At 43.8% G+C, this 14063-nt stretch overlaps 1 protein-coding gene across 1 annotated transcript; it reads left to right on the top strand.

Annotated features, from left to right (window-relative positions):
* Nucleotides 1-3548: 3548 nt before the first annotated feature.
* LOC127052736 (up-regulator of cell proliferation-like) lies at nt 3549-8120 on the top strand. Its single transcript, XM_050956669.1, has one exon. It carries the CDS (start codon nt 3564-3566, stop codon nt 8118-8120), a length of 4557 nt encoding a protein of 1518 aa, XP_050812626.1. The 5' UTR covers nt 3549-3563.
* The last annotated feature ends 5943 nt before the right edge of the window (nt 8121-14063 follow it).

Below are 14063 nucleotides of genomic sequence, written 5' to 3'. Positions count from 1 at the left end.
GAGTTCTGAAAGAACTCAAATGTGAAGTTGTGGAACTATTAACTATGGATTGCAACCTATCCTTTAAATTGGCTTCTGTACCCAATGACTGGAAGTTAGCTAATGTAACGCCAACATTTATAAAGGGCCTTTAGAGGTGATCCTGCCAATTACAGACTGGTAAGTCTAATGTCAGTACCGGGCAAATTAATCGAAACAATAGTTAAGAATAAAATTGTCAGACACATAGAAAAACATAAATTATTGGGCAAAAGTCAACATGGTTTCTGTAAAGGGAAATCGTGTCTTACTAATCTATTAGAGTTCTTTGAAGGGGTCAACAAACATGTGGACAAGGGGATCCAGTGGACATAGTGTACTTAGATTTCCAGAAAGCCTTTGACAAAGTCCCTCACCAAAGGCTCTTACGCAAATTAAGTTGTCATGGAATAAAAGGGAAGGTCCTTTCATGGACTGAGAACTGGTTAAAAGACAGGGAACAAAGGGTAGGAATAAATGGTAAATTCTCAGAAAGGAGAGGAGTATCTAGTGGTGTTCCCCAAGAGTCAGTCCTAGAACCAATCCTATTCAACTTATTCATAAATGATCTGGAGAAAGGGGTAAACAGTGAGGTGGCAAAGTTTGCAGATGATACTAAACTGTTCAAGATAGTTAAGACCAAAGGAGACAGTTGAGAACTTCAAAAAGATCTCACAAAACTAAGTGATTGGGCAACAAAATGGCAAATGAAATTGAATGTGGATAAATGTAAAGTAATGCACATTGGAAAAATAAACCCCAACTTTACTTACAATATGATGGGGGCTAATATACCTACAAGTAATCAGGAAAAAGATCTTGGAGTCATTGTGGATAGTTCTCTGAAGATGTCCATGCAGTGTGCAGAGGCGGTCAAAAAAGCAAACAGGATGTTAGGAATCATTAAAAAGGGGCTAGAGAATAAGATGGAGAATATATTATTGTCCCTATATAAATCAATTGTACGCCCACATCTTGAATACTGTGTACAGATGTGATCTCCTCATCTCAAAAAAGATATATTAGCACTAGAAAAGGTTCATAGAAGGGCAACTAAAATGATTAGGGATTTGGATCGGGTCCCATATGAGGAGAGATTAAAGAGGCTAGGACTTTTAGCTTGGAAAAGAGGAGACTAAGGAGAGATATGATAGAGGTATATAAAATTATGAGTGATGTGGAGAAAGTAGATAAGGAAAAGTTATTTACTTGTTCCCATAATACAAGAACTAGGGGCCACCAAATGAAATTAATAGGCAGCAGATTTAAAACAAATAAAAGGAAGTTCTTCTTCACACAGCACACAGTCAACTTGTGGAACTCCTTGCCTGAGGAGGGTGTGAAGGTTAGGACTATAACAGCATTTAAAAGAGAACTGGATAAATTCATGGAGGTTAAGTCCATTAATGACTATTAGCAAGGATGGATAAGGAATGGTGTCCCTAGCCTCTGTTTGTCAGAGGATGGAGATGGATGGCAGGAGAGAGATCATTTGATTATTGCCTGTTAGGTTCACTCCCTCCGGGGCACCTGGCATTGGCCGCTGTCGGTAAACAGATACTGAGCTAGATGGACCTTTGGTCTGACCCAGTATGGCCATTCTTACGTTCTTATATGTCCTTACAATTCTGTTATGATACTGTGCAGGGGCCACAGCCATTGTTCCCCATTCTCTCTCACCTTCAGGATACTCTGGTGTTGTACTGTAATCAGACCCATGGCTTGCACTGTCCTGTTGTGTCAATGTCATGGGGTATATAAATCTCATTCTGGCTTGGCAACTCAACGATTAATGGTAAAACTGACTACGAGCTCAGCTGGAGCTGACTGGGAGCCTTGCAGGAGCTGTAAGGGCAAAAGGGCTGTAAGGCAGGAGGACAGAGTGGCTGTCAGAGAGACAGCATGACTAGAGAGAGAGTCTCTTCAGCAATCTGGGCAATGAGCTGCGAGGGAAGTCAACTTTCCAGGAGGAAGAAGCTGGGTGAGAGGCTGGGGAAAGCCTACAGAGGAGATAATGTAGGAAATAGCTCAAGGAGCAGCAAGGGATTGGAAGAAACTGTTTCTAGCTGCTTCAAACAAGGGCCCGGAGCTAGAACCCAGAGGAGTGGGCGGGCCTGGGTTCCCCTACCACCTCCAGAAGAAGGCCCAGTGAAGATATTGGAGCTAAAGGCTCTAGCCACATGGAACCTAGAACTTTGTACCCCCACTGGGGTTATGGAATTCCTGACTTTTTATTACTCCAAAAGGGCTGAAACTGAAAATGACCTAGAAAAAATTTGGATCATTAACCCTACCCTGTGCTGCCATGAGACATAACAAATTTCATGACACTCCAAGTCTTAGAGCACTTAAAGGAATCAACATTCAAGCAGAAAATGCAACTGAACCAACTGTAGAGCTGGTGCTCTGTTATAACAACTGTAGCATCAATAAATCTTCATTCACTAAATGGGGTAATTGTGCATCAGGTCCAGATATCCTAACACTGCATTGGAGACATTACCAGAGCAGAACTTGCCTGGAGGTGTCTTAGCATTAGCTCTCTATGCTGCATTGTGGGTAAATTTGCTCTGTAAGTAATGACTGCACTCACAGCTCCCCAAAAGGACAAAGAAAGTAGCATGAGTGAAGGGACTGACTTGGTCTCTGGGAAATGAGCAAAGCCACAGTGCTGTCAGCTACACCTGTAAAAAGACACATCACAACAAAGGGATGGAGGAAGCTCTGAAGAAAATCAAAAATAAGTGTTCCCACATGGCGTGATCTGTTCTGATTGCTGAAAGGGAAATAAAGGGCCAGATCCTCAGGATGAGCCATTGATACCCAGCACAGCTCAGGGTGACGGGTGTAGGCCACAGTCACAGCTACCTGATCCCCAGACTGCCAAGCACCAGTCTGATCCTGAGCAGCCAGGGGGTCATTCCAGCTGCTGGGGTCACCACAGAGACAGAGTCCTGAGGCTATGCCCCCTCCTCCAGTAACGGTGAGCTGGGATCTCATAGAGCTGGTTATGCTGGAAGATTCCCCTGAGTTGGTCACTTAAGCCAGTTTTAAGTGGATTTTACACTGCTCTGAGGTTAAGAGTTGGGCCCAAAGAATGCAACCCAACCTCAGTGAAGTTCAAAATGGGTCAGAACTATGCTTCATTTGCACTTAAGTAATCCTGTTGGCTTTATTTATGTTGTGCAAATATATGTAAGAGAAGAATTGAGCCTAGGATGCATAATGCATCTGTCACTTACGGGGTATTGCTTTCTTTAAATTACAATTCCCTTTACATAACTCCCCCAAATCAGCCAGTCTAAGGAATTAGTAAACTGTACATGAAGTCACCATTTTCTAGTCTGAAAATTTAGTTTATGTTTTAATTTCCTTTTGCAGAAAGAAGTAAAGCATTTCCAGATATTCTATCCAGATTAAACCTGGAGAAGCACAGAAGCAGGAAGATCAGGCTGAGGGATGTCCTGGAGATCTGCCCAGAAAGCATACAGAACAGGATTCCAGAGACATTAGGTGATTTACCGTGGCATTTCCTGAGGAAGGTCATGGCTGTGAATGGGACGGCCAGAAATACAAGCATTGGGCACAAAGCTCAAGATGAAGAAATGGGTGAGGATGAGGAGGAACTAAATAATGATGACAATTTCTGTTTAAGTGATGCTGAGATGAAAAGTTCTCTGCACTCCCTCGATATTCTCTGTGCCGTTCTGCTTTGCTCAGACAGTTTCCTACAGCAGGAGATCCTGTCCAAGATGTCCATGTGCCAGTTTGCCCTCCCTCTGCTGCTACCTGCCATCAACACTCCCAAGTGCACCCTAATGCTGTGGGCCATGAGGGACATTGTGAGGAAGTGGAGGCCGCACTCCCTGGCAGAGAGCAGAGGGTTCAGAGAGGAGAGCCTGGTGCTCACGTCACTGCCAACCATTTCCTTTGTGCGGCTGGGGAGCTGCAGCTTCTCCAAGTCCAAACTCCTCAATGAGGTTCTCAGCCCGTCCCAGCAGCACCACAATTTCTTTATCCATCGAGACATGGAGTCTGGGAACGTCCCTCGGGAAATCACAGATGGGCTGGTCGAGATTTCCTGGTATTTCCCTTGGGGGAGGGAGAATTCAGATCTTTTCCCAGAGCCTGTTGCAGTTACAAATATGCATGGAGACATTGAGTCACACTGGCTGCAGGTTAGCTTTTTAACAGAGATCTCCTCAGCAGTGTTCATAGTTACTGAGAGCATCAACGAGAGACAATACGCACTGTTATCATCTCTGCAGGGATCAACTACTAAATACTACTTCATCTTTAACTGCAAGATTGAGAAACCCATAGAAACTCTGGGATTCCTTAATAAGCTGGCCCCTGTGCTGAAGCTGAGCAAATCACAGCTACTTGTGAAAGATAGTACCACTAATAATGCAGGATTTGTGAAAAAGGTGCAGTCCACCATAGGAAACATAATGAACTCATCTCCCAAGACAGTGAGTTTGGAAGCAATGGCTGTGATGGCACGTGACCTAGGAATCCAAGTGGATGAGGACTGTCAGGCATGTCAGTGCGCGAGGAAATGTGCTGAAGATATCACTGCAGAAATAAGAGATGTGGCAAAATACAAAAGAGAAATGTTGAGACTCCAAGGGGATCCATGGAAAAACTTGGCTAAAGTGGAAAAAGAGCTGTGCCGAATGAAAAGCCAAGGAGACATGGCCACTGAAGACTATAAATCTGAGCTGAAACAGAAATGGTTAGAGATACGCAGACAGCAGAATCAATGTGGCCTTACTAATGGTTTGACTAAGTTTATCAATGGAATAAAACACTTGCCTACAGTGGAGAAACATTACTTCCTGAAATGGATGAAATTTAGCCTGGATAACACTGCTAAGGGGAATCTTTCTAAAATGCGGGAGGAGTATAAAAAGAAATGTGAAACTCCAGGAATGGACCGAAAACAGCTGGAAGAATTAGATAAATTAATATCTGATAGTTCCCTGGGAGTTGAGCATTTCATGCGTGAGTTGGGGCAGTTCTATGAAGCTGAATGCTCAATGATTAAAGAAGGAAAAATGCCAGAAAGTCAAAGACAATTCATCCATCTCCCAGACATAGCAGCTGACTTGATGCTGGAAGGGTTTCCTATGGAGCTAATTGATGGAGATGCTTCCAACATCCCTATGAACTGGGTAACAGATGTTCTAACTCATCTCAATATCAGACTAGGGGGTAGATCCAGAATGGTGGTTATAACAGTGCTGGGAGTGCAGAGCACGGGGAAATCCACCCTTCTCAACACCATGTTTGGCCTGCAGTTTGCAGTGAGCAGTGGCCGATGCACGCGAGGAGCCTTCATGACGCTCATTAAAGTTACAGAAGCTGTTCAGAAGCTGCTTGGCTGTGATTTCATCCTGGTGATAGACACAGAAGGTCTGAAGGCTCCTGAACTAGCAGCACTGGAAGACAGTAATCAACACGACAATGAGCTGGCCATACTGGTGATTGGACTGAGTGACATAACCATTGTTAACATGGCCATGGAGAATGCCACAGAAATGAAAGATATTCTTCAAATTGTGGTCCATGCCTTTCTCAGAATGGAGGAAATAGAACAAAAGCCAAACTGCCAGTTTGTGCATCAGAACGTCAGTGATGTGTCTGCTCATGACCAAAATATAAGGGACAGGAAGCATCTACTGGAGCAGCTGAATGAAATGACCAAAGCTGCAGCAAGGATGGAAAAGCAAAGCAGGGAAATGACATTTTCTGATATTATGGAGTATAACCCAGAGAAACACAATTGGTACATCCCTGGGCTGTGGCATGGAGTCCCTCCCATGGCTCCAATAAACATTGGATACAGTGAGAGTGTGTTTGAACTAAAGAAATACCTGTTTGAATTCATAGAGAACCGTTCACGGAAAAGAGCTGTAAAGAATATTCCTGATTTTATTGAATGGTTGAGAAGTCTGTGGAACGCAGTGAAACATGAAAACTTCATCTTTAGCTTTAGAAACAGTCTTGTTGCTGAAGCCTATAACCAGCTGTCTATGAAGTATTCTGAATGGGAATGGAGTTTCCGCAAGGAGATGTATCTCTGGATATCTGAAAAAGAAACTTTTATTCAGAATCAGTTGCCAGAGAAACTAGACAGTGATCTCTTACACAGCTTAAAAATTGAAGTACAAGGGAAACTACTGCAGGGAGAACAGAAGCTCTTGGATAATGTAGAACAGTATTTTAAAAGTGAAGCTGCAAATTTGAACCTGATAGAAAAGTACAGAGAAGATTTCAAAAGAAGCGCAAATAGCCTCAAAAGCGAACTTGAACGTTATTCAATCAGTAACTGTGAGGAAACAATTCGAATCCAAAGAGGACAGCACAAGATAGACACTATCCAGCCTGGGTACAAACAGACAATTGAAGAGAAAGTTGACAGACTCTTGGCTGAATGCCGGAACAGAAAACATAAACTAGACAATGAGAAACTGAAAATAGAATTTGAAGTGATGTGGCGAGAAACCTTGTCAGAGTTAAAGCTGAGTACTTTGCAGAAACGTCAAGTTGTTCACGATATGGATCTCCAGCTGAGAAAGGATCTGGAGCATGGAGGGAGTGCCATCAGTCAGATGCTAGAACATGCAAAAAGCCTGCATTGTTATAGAATGGAATCTTTCACAATAAAAAAGAAATACTTAGACCTAAAATGGACCAGAGCAGTTGTAGAATACTTCTCACGGGATTGTCACTGGAAAATTGAAGAGCTTGCTATAATATTATTGCAGGAATGCAAAAAATATATTGAAGAAAAAGTTAAATCCAAAACAGACTATGATGAAACCTATTGCAGAGAACTGCTGCATATGGTTAATGAGAAGTTAAAAGAGGAGGATACTCAGAAACTTCCCACTACTCCTTGTTTTGAAGTTGACCTGAAGCTTCACATTTTAGGGGAAGCAGCTTGTGCATTTCAAAAGATGCACGAAGATTTTATCAAAGAAAACGATCCTCAGCAACGTCTGGAGAAGCTGAAACCTCAGTATTTCAAGAAATTTAAAGCTCTTTACTTGGAAAAGGATGAAAGCCAAACAATGGCCAGGGATTTCTGTGATCAGTGTCTCCGACCTGCCCTGGTAGAATATGTGTACAAGGTACTTGGAGTGCAAATAGTGGATGACATTTTCAGCAGTGAGCAATCCATTACATACAGGAACCGGAGCTTTTTACAGTTTGAGCTACTGAAGAAGCTGTTGAAGGACAGCAAGTTTGACAACTATGTGAAATACATTAGTGCATATGAAGATTTTGTCCAAGCCTGGATAAGGAGACAGCTTTTGAAGCGCTACAGCAAGATGGCAGACTTGGGAGACAGAGAGAAAAAGATTCTGTCCTCAGTGATAGATAAAGTCAGAAAGGCTCTTAAATATACCAGTGTTACAGAGAACCACACAGTCTCTGACTTTTTAGATTCTGTTTGCAAAGGGCTGCAGAAGGATCTAGTCCTTTCCAGGGATAATTTAGTGGGGATATGTTTTGTAAATACTGCAAGTGCTAAACAATTTTCAGATTTTATACCAACTTTACTTCCTGCTCTGGAACATCAAATCTTAGCTGAACTGAAAAGTATAGAAATTGAGTCAAAACTCTCTAATCTGTCAGTGAAACCTGAGGAAGAGATCTTCAAGCGAGTGTTTGGCTGTGGGAAGCAGTGTCCATTCTGTAAGGTCCCCTGTGAGGCAAGAGCCCCTTATCACAAGGAGCACTTTGCATCAGTGCATCGCCCTCAAGGATTAGGGCAACAAAGGGATATGTGTAATGAAAAGCTTGTTTATGATATATGCTCCTCTGCTGTAGTTGGCAATGGTACTTTCCAAAATTCAGACACAAAATGGATTGCTCATCCCTACAAAGCGTATCGTGACTATTACCCAGACTGGAGCATTCAGCCAGATCCCAGCACTGAAGCTTCCAGCTACTGGAAGTTTGTTTTTCAGAAGTTCAATCAGGAGTTTGCTACACAGTATAAAGCTCAACCAGCTGATCTCCCAGAGGACTGGGGCACAATAACTGAAGATCAGGCACTGCAGAGCATAAAGCAAATTTTTAACAGGAAATAAGCAATTTACTGAGAGTCTGTTTATATAGGGTGCATGACACAGTGCTTGAGATCCACTAATACATCTCCAGGACGGAGCACAAACTCCAATTAAATTAAAAGTAGGAAAAACCTCTTAAATAGATACAGATTGTAATATAGTAATTTGTTCTCTGCTAGAGCAACTTCCCAATAGAAAAGCTAGTACAGGGAACTGCTTATCTCTGTGTTCACACTTACCTACCGATATATATTATTTATAAATCTGCAAACCTGTCTTCCTTTCCAATGACTACACTACTTCTTAGGCCTGAACTGGAGTATTGTGTCCAGTTCTGGGTGCCACATTTCAGGAAAGATATGTACAAATTGGAGACTGTCCAGAGAAGAGAAACAAGGATGTTTAGGGGCCTGGAAAACATGACCTATGAGGGAAGATTGAAAAAATTAGGTTTGTTTATTCTGTAAAAGAGAAGACTGAGAGGGGACATGATAACCATTTACAAACATCTAAAAGGTTGTTACGAGGAGGAGGGAGAAAAATTGTTCTCCTCAACCTCTGATGCTAGGACAAGAAGCAATGGGCTCAAATTGCAGCAATGGAGGTTCAGTTTGGACATTAGTAAAAATTTCCTAACTGTTAGGGAGGTTAGGCACTGGAATAAATGGCCTAGGGAGGTTGTGGAATCTTCATCACTGGAAATTTTTAAGAGCAGGTTAGATAAACACCTGTCAGGGATGTTATAGATGGTGCTGGTCCTATTATGAGTGCAGAGGACTGGATTTGATGACCTCTCTAGGTCCTTTCCAGTTCTATGATTCTTAGAAGGTTTTTAAATATAAATATCCCCAGGCTTTAATATGGCAATTAGTTATAATACAGAGCATTTGAATAAATAATCTTATTTCCAGTTGTCATTTAAAACTCTTCATATTTACTTATGAGGAATGTCACTTGTACACCTCTACCCTGATATAACACTGTCCTCGGGAGTCAAAAAAATCTTACTGCGTTATAGGTGAAACCACGTTATATTGAACTTGCTTTGATCCACCGGAATGCGCAGCCCCACCCCCCCGGAGCACTGCTTTACCGCGTTATATTCTAATTCGTGTTATATCGGGTCACATTATATCGGGGTAGAGGTGTATATGTTTAGCTGCTCATATCACTTCTCTCTCTTTTCAAAATGCTGATAATTTCACGTATACTTGTAATGCGAGTAATCATTACCGTGTGATTAGTCTGCAGTGTGCTACTGATTACGATTTTGAGTTTACATCACAAATCCAAATGATCACAATCAAAAAGTCTAGGACATGAGATTTTTCACAAAGATCAGAGACCATCTGACTTTGCATATATTGGAGTTTCAGACTGTCAAGGTTCCTTCCCCACTCTGAACTTTAGGGCACAGATGTGGGGACCTGCATGGACACTTCTAAGCTTAATTACCAGCTTAGATCTGGTATCGCTGCCACCACCCCCAAGCACTACTTTTCTTCCCTGGGTAGTCTTGAGAGACTTCACCGATTTCCTGGTGAACCTAGATCCAAACCCCTTGGATCTTAAAACAAGGAGAAATTAACCATCCCCCTTCCTTTCTCCCACCAACTCCTGGTGGATCCAGATCCAACCCCCTTGGATCTAACAACAAGGAAAAAATCAATCAGGTATTTAAAAAGAAGGCTTTTAATTAAAGAAAAGAAAGGTAAAAGAAAACCCTCTGGGAGAGATTAGCATACCAGCTACTCTCACAGACAATAGATTCCAAACACAGAGGATGTTCCCCTGGGCAAAAATCTTAATACACACAAGAATACTCAAATTTGATAATTCCCTTAATGGTACTAAGACAAGTTACAAAGAAAATAAACATAAACTTATTTATCCCTTTCTAAAACTTACTACTCTGATAAGAGGCTGATTCCTCGATCTTTTTCACTCCAGCTGAAACTGAAACTCTAAACAAAGGAAAACTTCCCTCCTTCCTTTTGAAACATCTTGTTCCCCCATTGGTTCCTCTGGTCAGGTGTCAGCTAGGCTAGGTGAACTTCTTAACCCTTTACAGGTAAAAGAGGCGTTTACCCTTAACTATCTGTTTATGACACAGACTTTGGATAATCACCTGAATATGAGCTCCTAGTGTGAAGTTGTGGTCAAAATGGGTAATATGATCCTGGGATGCACGGAATACTGGGTAGGAGTAAAGAGATTAATTTGTCCTCACCTCTGCATTTTACTGGTGGAGTGGTACCACGTAATGCCCTGCAAACCCCCAAAGAGCCCCCTGAATACCAGCCATCCACTTCTGCTACTTGAAGCATCAATAACCTGCACTTTTGCAGCTAATCTGACACAGAAATCATGGCCCTGATGCTCACCTTCCACAGGGAAACACATGAGAGGGAAAAAGCACTTCAGAAACACCAATGAGGGAGGTTTGCAGCGTAATGTAATGGGGAAGGGAGGGATGCAGGCAGCAAACCCAACAGGCCCTGATGATTCAAAGGGAATCACCACAAACCCATCCCATCCCTGAGAGTGGTCTTTCCATCTGCCCTGCGCTCTGCCCCGCAGACCCTTCTCACCCAGGGCAGTAAGGCTGAGAAGCCATGGTGCTATTGGCTACTCCCTCTGTGATTGCCGGCCACCCTCTGCATGGGGGTGCTGTGGGGATGGGTGAAGAAGGGAAGTGATGGATGCTGCTCTGTCCAAGAGATAAAAAAAGGATATAAATGTCACTCTTTGGCCAGGCATGCAGCACCCTTACACTCAGCCTGGTGCCATTTCTCTGTCTTTCTCTCTATCTGTAATGGCATAATTTTTCAATGCCTCATTTGATCAATTCCAAAATTTCAGGCAGTGCCCTGGGCACCAGTGGCCAGAACGCTTTTAATTTTAGGGGAAATCAGTAAACCAGAACGGGCAAAATGTGGGACACATGAAGTCCCTGGTGGCTGTTTAGCACAGCCACATCTTCAAGCACCTCTGCAGTTGTCTATAGATCAAACAACTCACTGATGGCTGGATTAATACCCCCAGCTCAGCTCTGCCCATCCTCCCAGTGGAGTGTAAGATGTTGTCCACCTGAATGACTGATCTCCCAGAAACAAAATAATATGGAGGAGGGATGGAAGAGGGAATGGGGACGTATAGATGGGGGAATAGAGGGATGCACACAGCCCATGGCATGTGGGGACAATGTGGGACCCTGGTGTGAAGGGCTCACCTAAATCCTGGTGGCAGATGTGAGGCTGACAAACCAGCTCAGGCCAGAGCCATAAGCCCATTCACTTATGTGTGAATATTGAAGGGCTTAAATGTATTAGTATATATTGAGGCCAATTCATTTGTGTGTTAATAGAGATCAAAGGAGATGTTAACTGTATTGTTTTTGCCTAACTATATCTTGTTGTTTACCATTACATTACATTTATATTATGCATGCCTGGTAATTAAATAAACCAAAGCGTGTGTTAATCAAAGAGCGTATTCAGATGTTAGAACCAGGGCCGGCTCTAGCCATTTCGCCGCCCCAAGCACGGCGGCATGCCACGGGGGGGCACTTTGCCACTCGCTGGTCCTGCGGCTCCGGTGGACCTCCCGCAGGCGTGCCTGTGGATGCTCCACTGGAGCCACGGGACCAGCGGACCCTCTGCAGGCACACCTGCGGGAGGTCCACTGGAGCCGCCTGCTGCCCTCCCAGCAACCGGCAGAGCACCCCCGTGGCATGCTGCCCCAAGCACGCGCTTGGCATGCTGGGGTCTGGAGCCTGCCTTGGTTAGAACTTCATGAAACTAATGGAATGTTACTTATATTGTTCTCATTTGTCTATTCTTATTATAATGTAAAGGCAGGTAGTTATAGTATGTCTAAGGTTGTAATCAAATAATTCATTAAATGCAAATGAAGAGTGCTAAATTCAGAACAATTGGCCATTGTGTGAGTAAGAACACTGCTCTGAGGGTTGTGTGGAGAAGCAGCTATAAATACTGATTTAAAGAAAGATCCTTTATCACTGGATTGTTTGGATTCTAACAGGGTGGAATAACTAAACGAGAAGATGGAGATCCCCAGAGTTATTCTGGGTAGCCCTGAACTGGCAGATCACTACATCTCTACTAACCTTTTGGTTTGACAAACTTTGACTCACCTGTTAATGTATTTTATCTGCTTTAACCTCTCAATAACACTCATTTCTTTTCTCCACTAATAAACCTACAGTGAGTTAACCAGAGTACCAATCTATGAGCGGGAAGTGACTGATGTCTTGGGACTGGGAGCAACCTGATGTGGGGTGATTTTTGGTTTATGTGACCATTATCACTAATTCCAGTTTGTCTGTGTGATAAGATGGGCTGGAGAGCTTAGGTGGATTGTCTGTGATTCCCCAGTAAGACTGGAACAGTGATCCAGGAGTTCACACGTGTTACTGTTTGGTGAGATCTAATTACAGACCACACCACCTGCTTGGGGTGGCTGTCCTGTTTTCTGACAGTCTGACCTGAGATCCGCACTCTCACTTGTGAGCCACTCCAGACAGCGTGAAACTGGGGGAACGTGGTATGGGGGCAAGGGGACACTCAGAACCCGCAGCATGGGGGGGAAGGTTGGAATGGGGAGAGACAGAGCTCCTGGCCTGAGAGAGAAGGGGGCCCTGGTATAGAGGGAGGGAGAAATGGGGGGCACACACAACTCCTCATGGGGGGAAGACTAGAGAACCCTGGTGTGGAGGGAGTGAGGGATATGGGGTGGAAATAAGGGAATGGGAGCACATTCAGAACCCCTGTTATGGACGAAGAATTGGGGACCCAGGCATTGGGAGAAGGAGGAATAGGGGACACAAAGCCCCTGGTATGGGGGAATGGGAGGCACACAGAGCTGAGGGCATTGGAGGGAGATACAGGGGGGCCCTAGTATGAGAGGAGGAGGGAATTTGGGGGGCACACAGAGCCCTTAAAATTGAGGGGCATGGGATGGGGCACACAGGAAGGTTGTGGGTGAGAATTGAGGGATGTGAGAATCCTCTAGTGTGTGCAATGAGTTCACCTGCCAGCAGCAACCTAGTGTGTGACCCTTTAAGACACATACACTAAACCCAGAACATAAATTTAGCAACATCATCAGCCTTATCCCCAGGCCTGAGCTGGGGTGACTGAATGGCAGAATTGCTTGGCTGCGCAGGGTGACCGTTGCTTTATTGTAATAATTATTTATACCCTACTACCAGTAGGGCTTGTACTGCCCCCTGATGCATTGCCCTCTGATGAGGTCATGTACCACCCTCTGATGTCACCTAAGCCCACCCATCTCCATGTATGGGGTGGTATAACCAAAACATCTCTATTTATCATGTTACAACACCTAGGAGGTGAGAAGGTTCTGGTTATCTCTCTGGTGTCAGATGTTCTAGCGCTTGATGTCCCAGGTGCTCTTAGTGCTAGCTACAGGAGCCTATGATTCCATCCTAGCGGTGTTTGCTTTGCAGCCTCAGCTCCTTTCCCACACACACAGTCTGACCTAGAGGCTGGTGGAGTTATGCTGCACCTGTGAGCAGTGCTTGCTTCTAGCCACAACTCTTTCTCAGGCTGCAGGCCTCATACTGGGCCTCTTGTTTCAGGCACTCTTCCTACTACACCAGTTAGGACCCTCATGAAGGAGCCAGATCTGCCCAAGTTCTCAGCATCCAGCAGGTACTGTTGAGATCAACGATTCTGGACTCTGAATTTAAGTCCCTGACTGGCAGTTGAGCACTTTGGAAAATCGGACCTCTTGCTGAAGTGCTGAACTAGTAGCTGGTGGGTGCAGGCAGAACTGTTTGGAAAAATTGGACCTTTAGTGTCTTTTGATGTAAGACAAACAAATTTGGTGATTCATGGAAATCAAGATAATGACACACAGAAGTCACTCCTCCATCTTACTCCCAATTATTTATTCAAAATAAAGTCTCCACCTTTACAT

Source organism: Gopherus flavomarginatus, chromosome 5 (assembly GCF_025201925.1).
Source record: "Gopherus flavomarginatus isolate rGopFla2 chromosome 5, rGopFla2.mat.asm, whole genome shotgun sequence".
In the NCBI taxonomy this organism is placed as follows: domain Eukaryota; kingdom Metazoa; phylum Chordata; order Testudines; family Testudinidae; genus Gopherus; species Gopherus flavomarginatus.
This window is presented reverse-complemented; position numbering and strand designations above follow the sequence as displayed.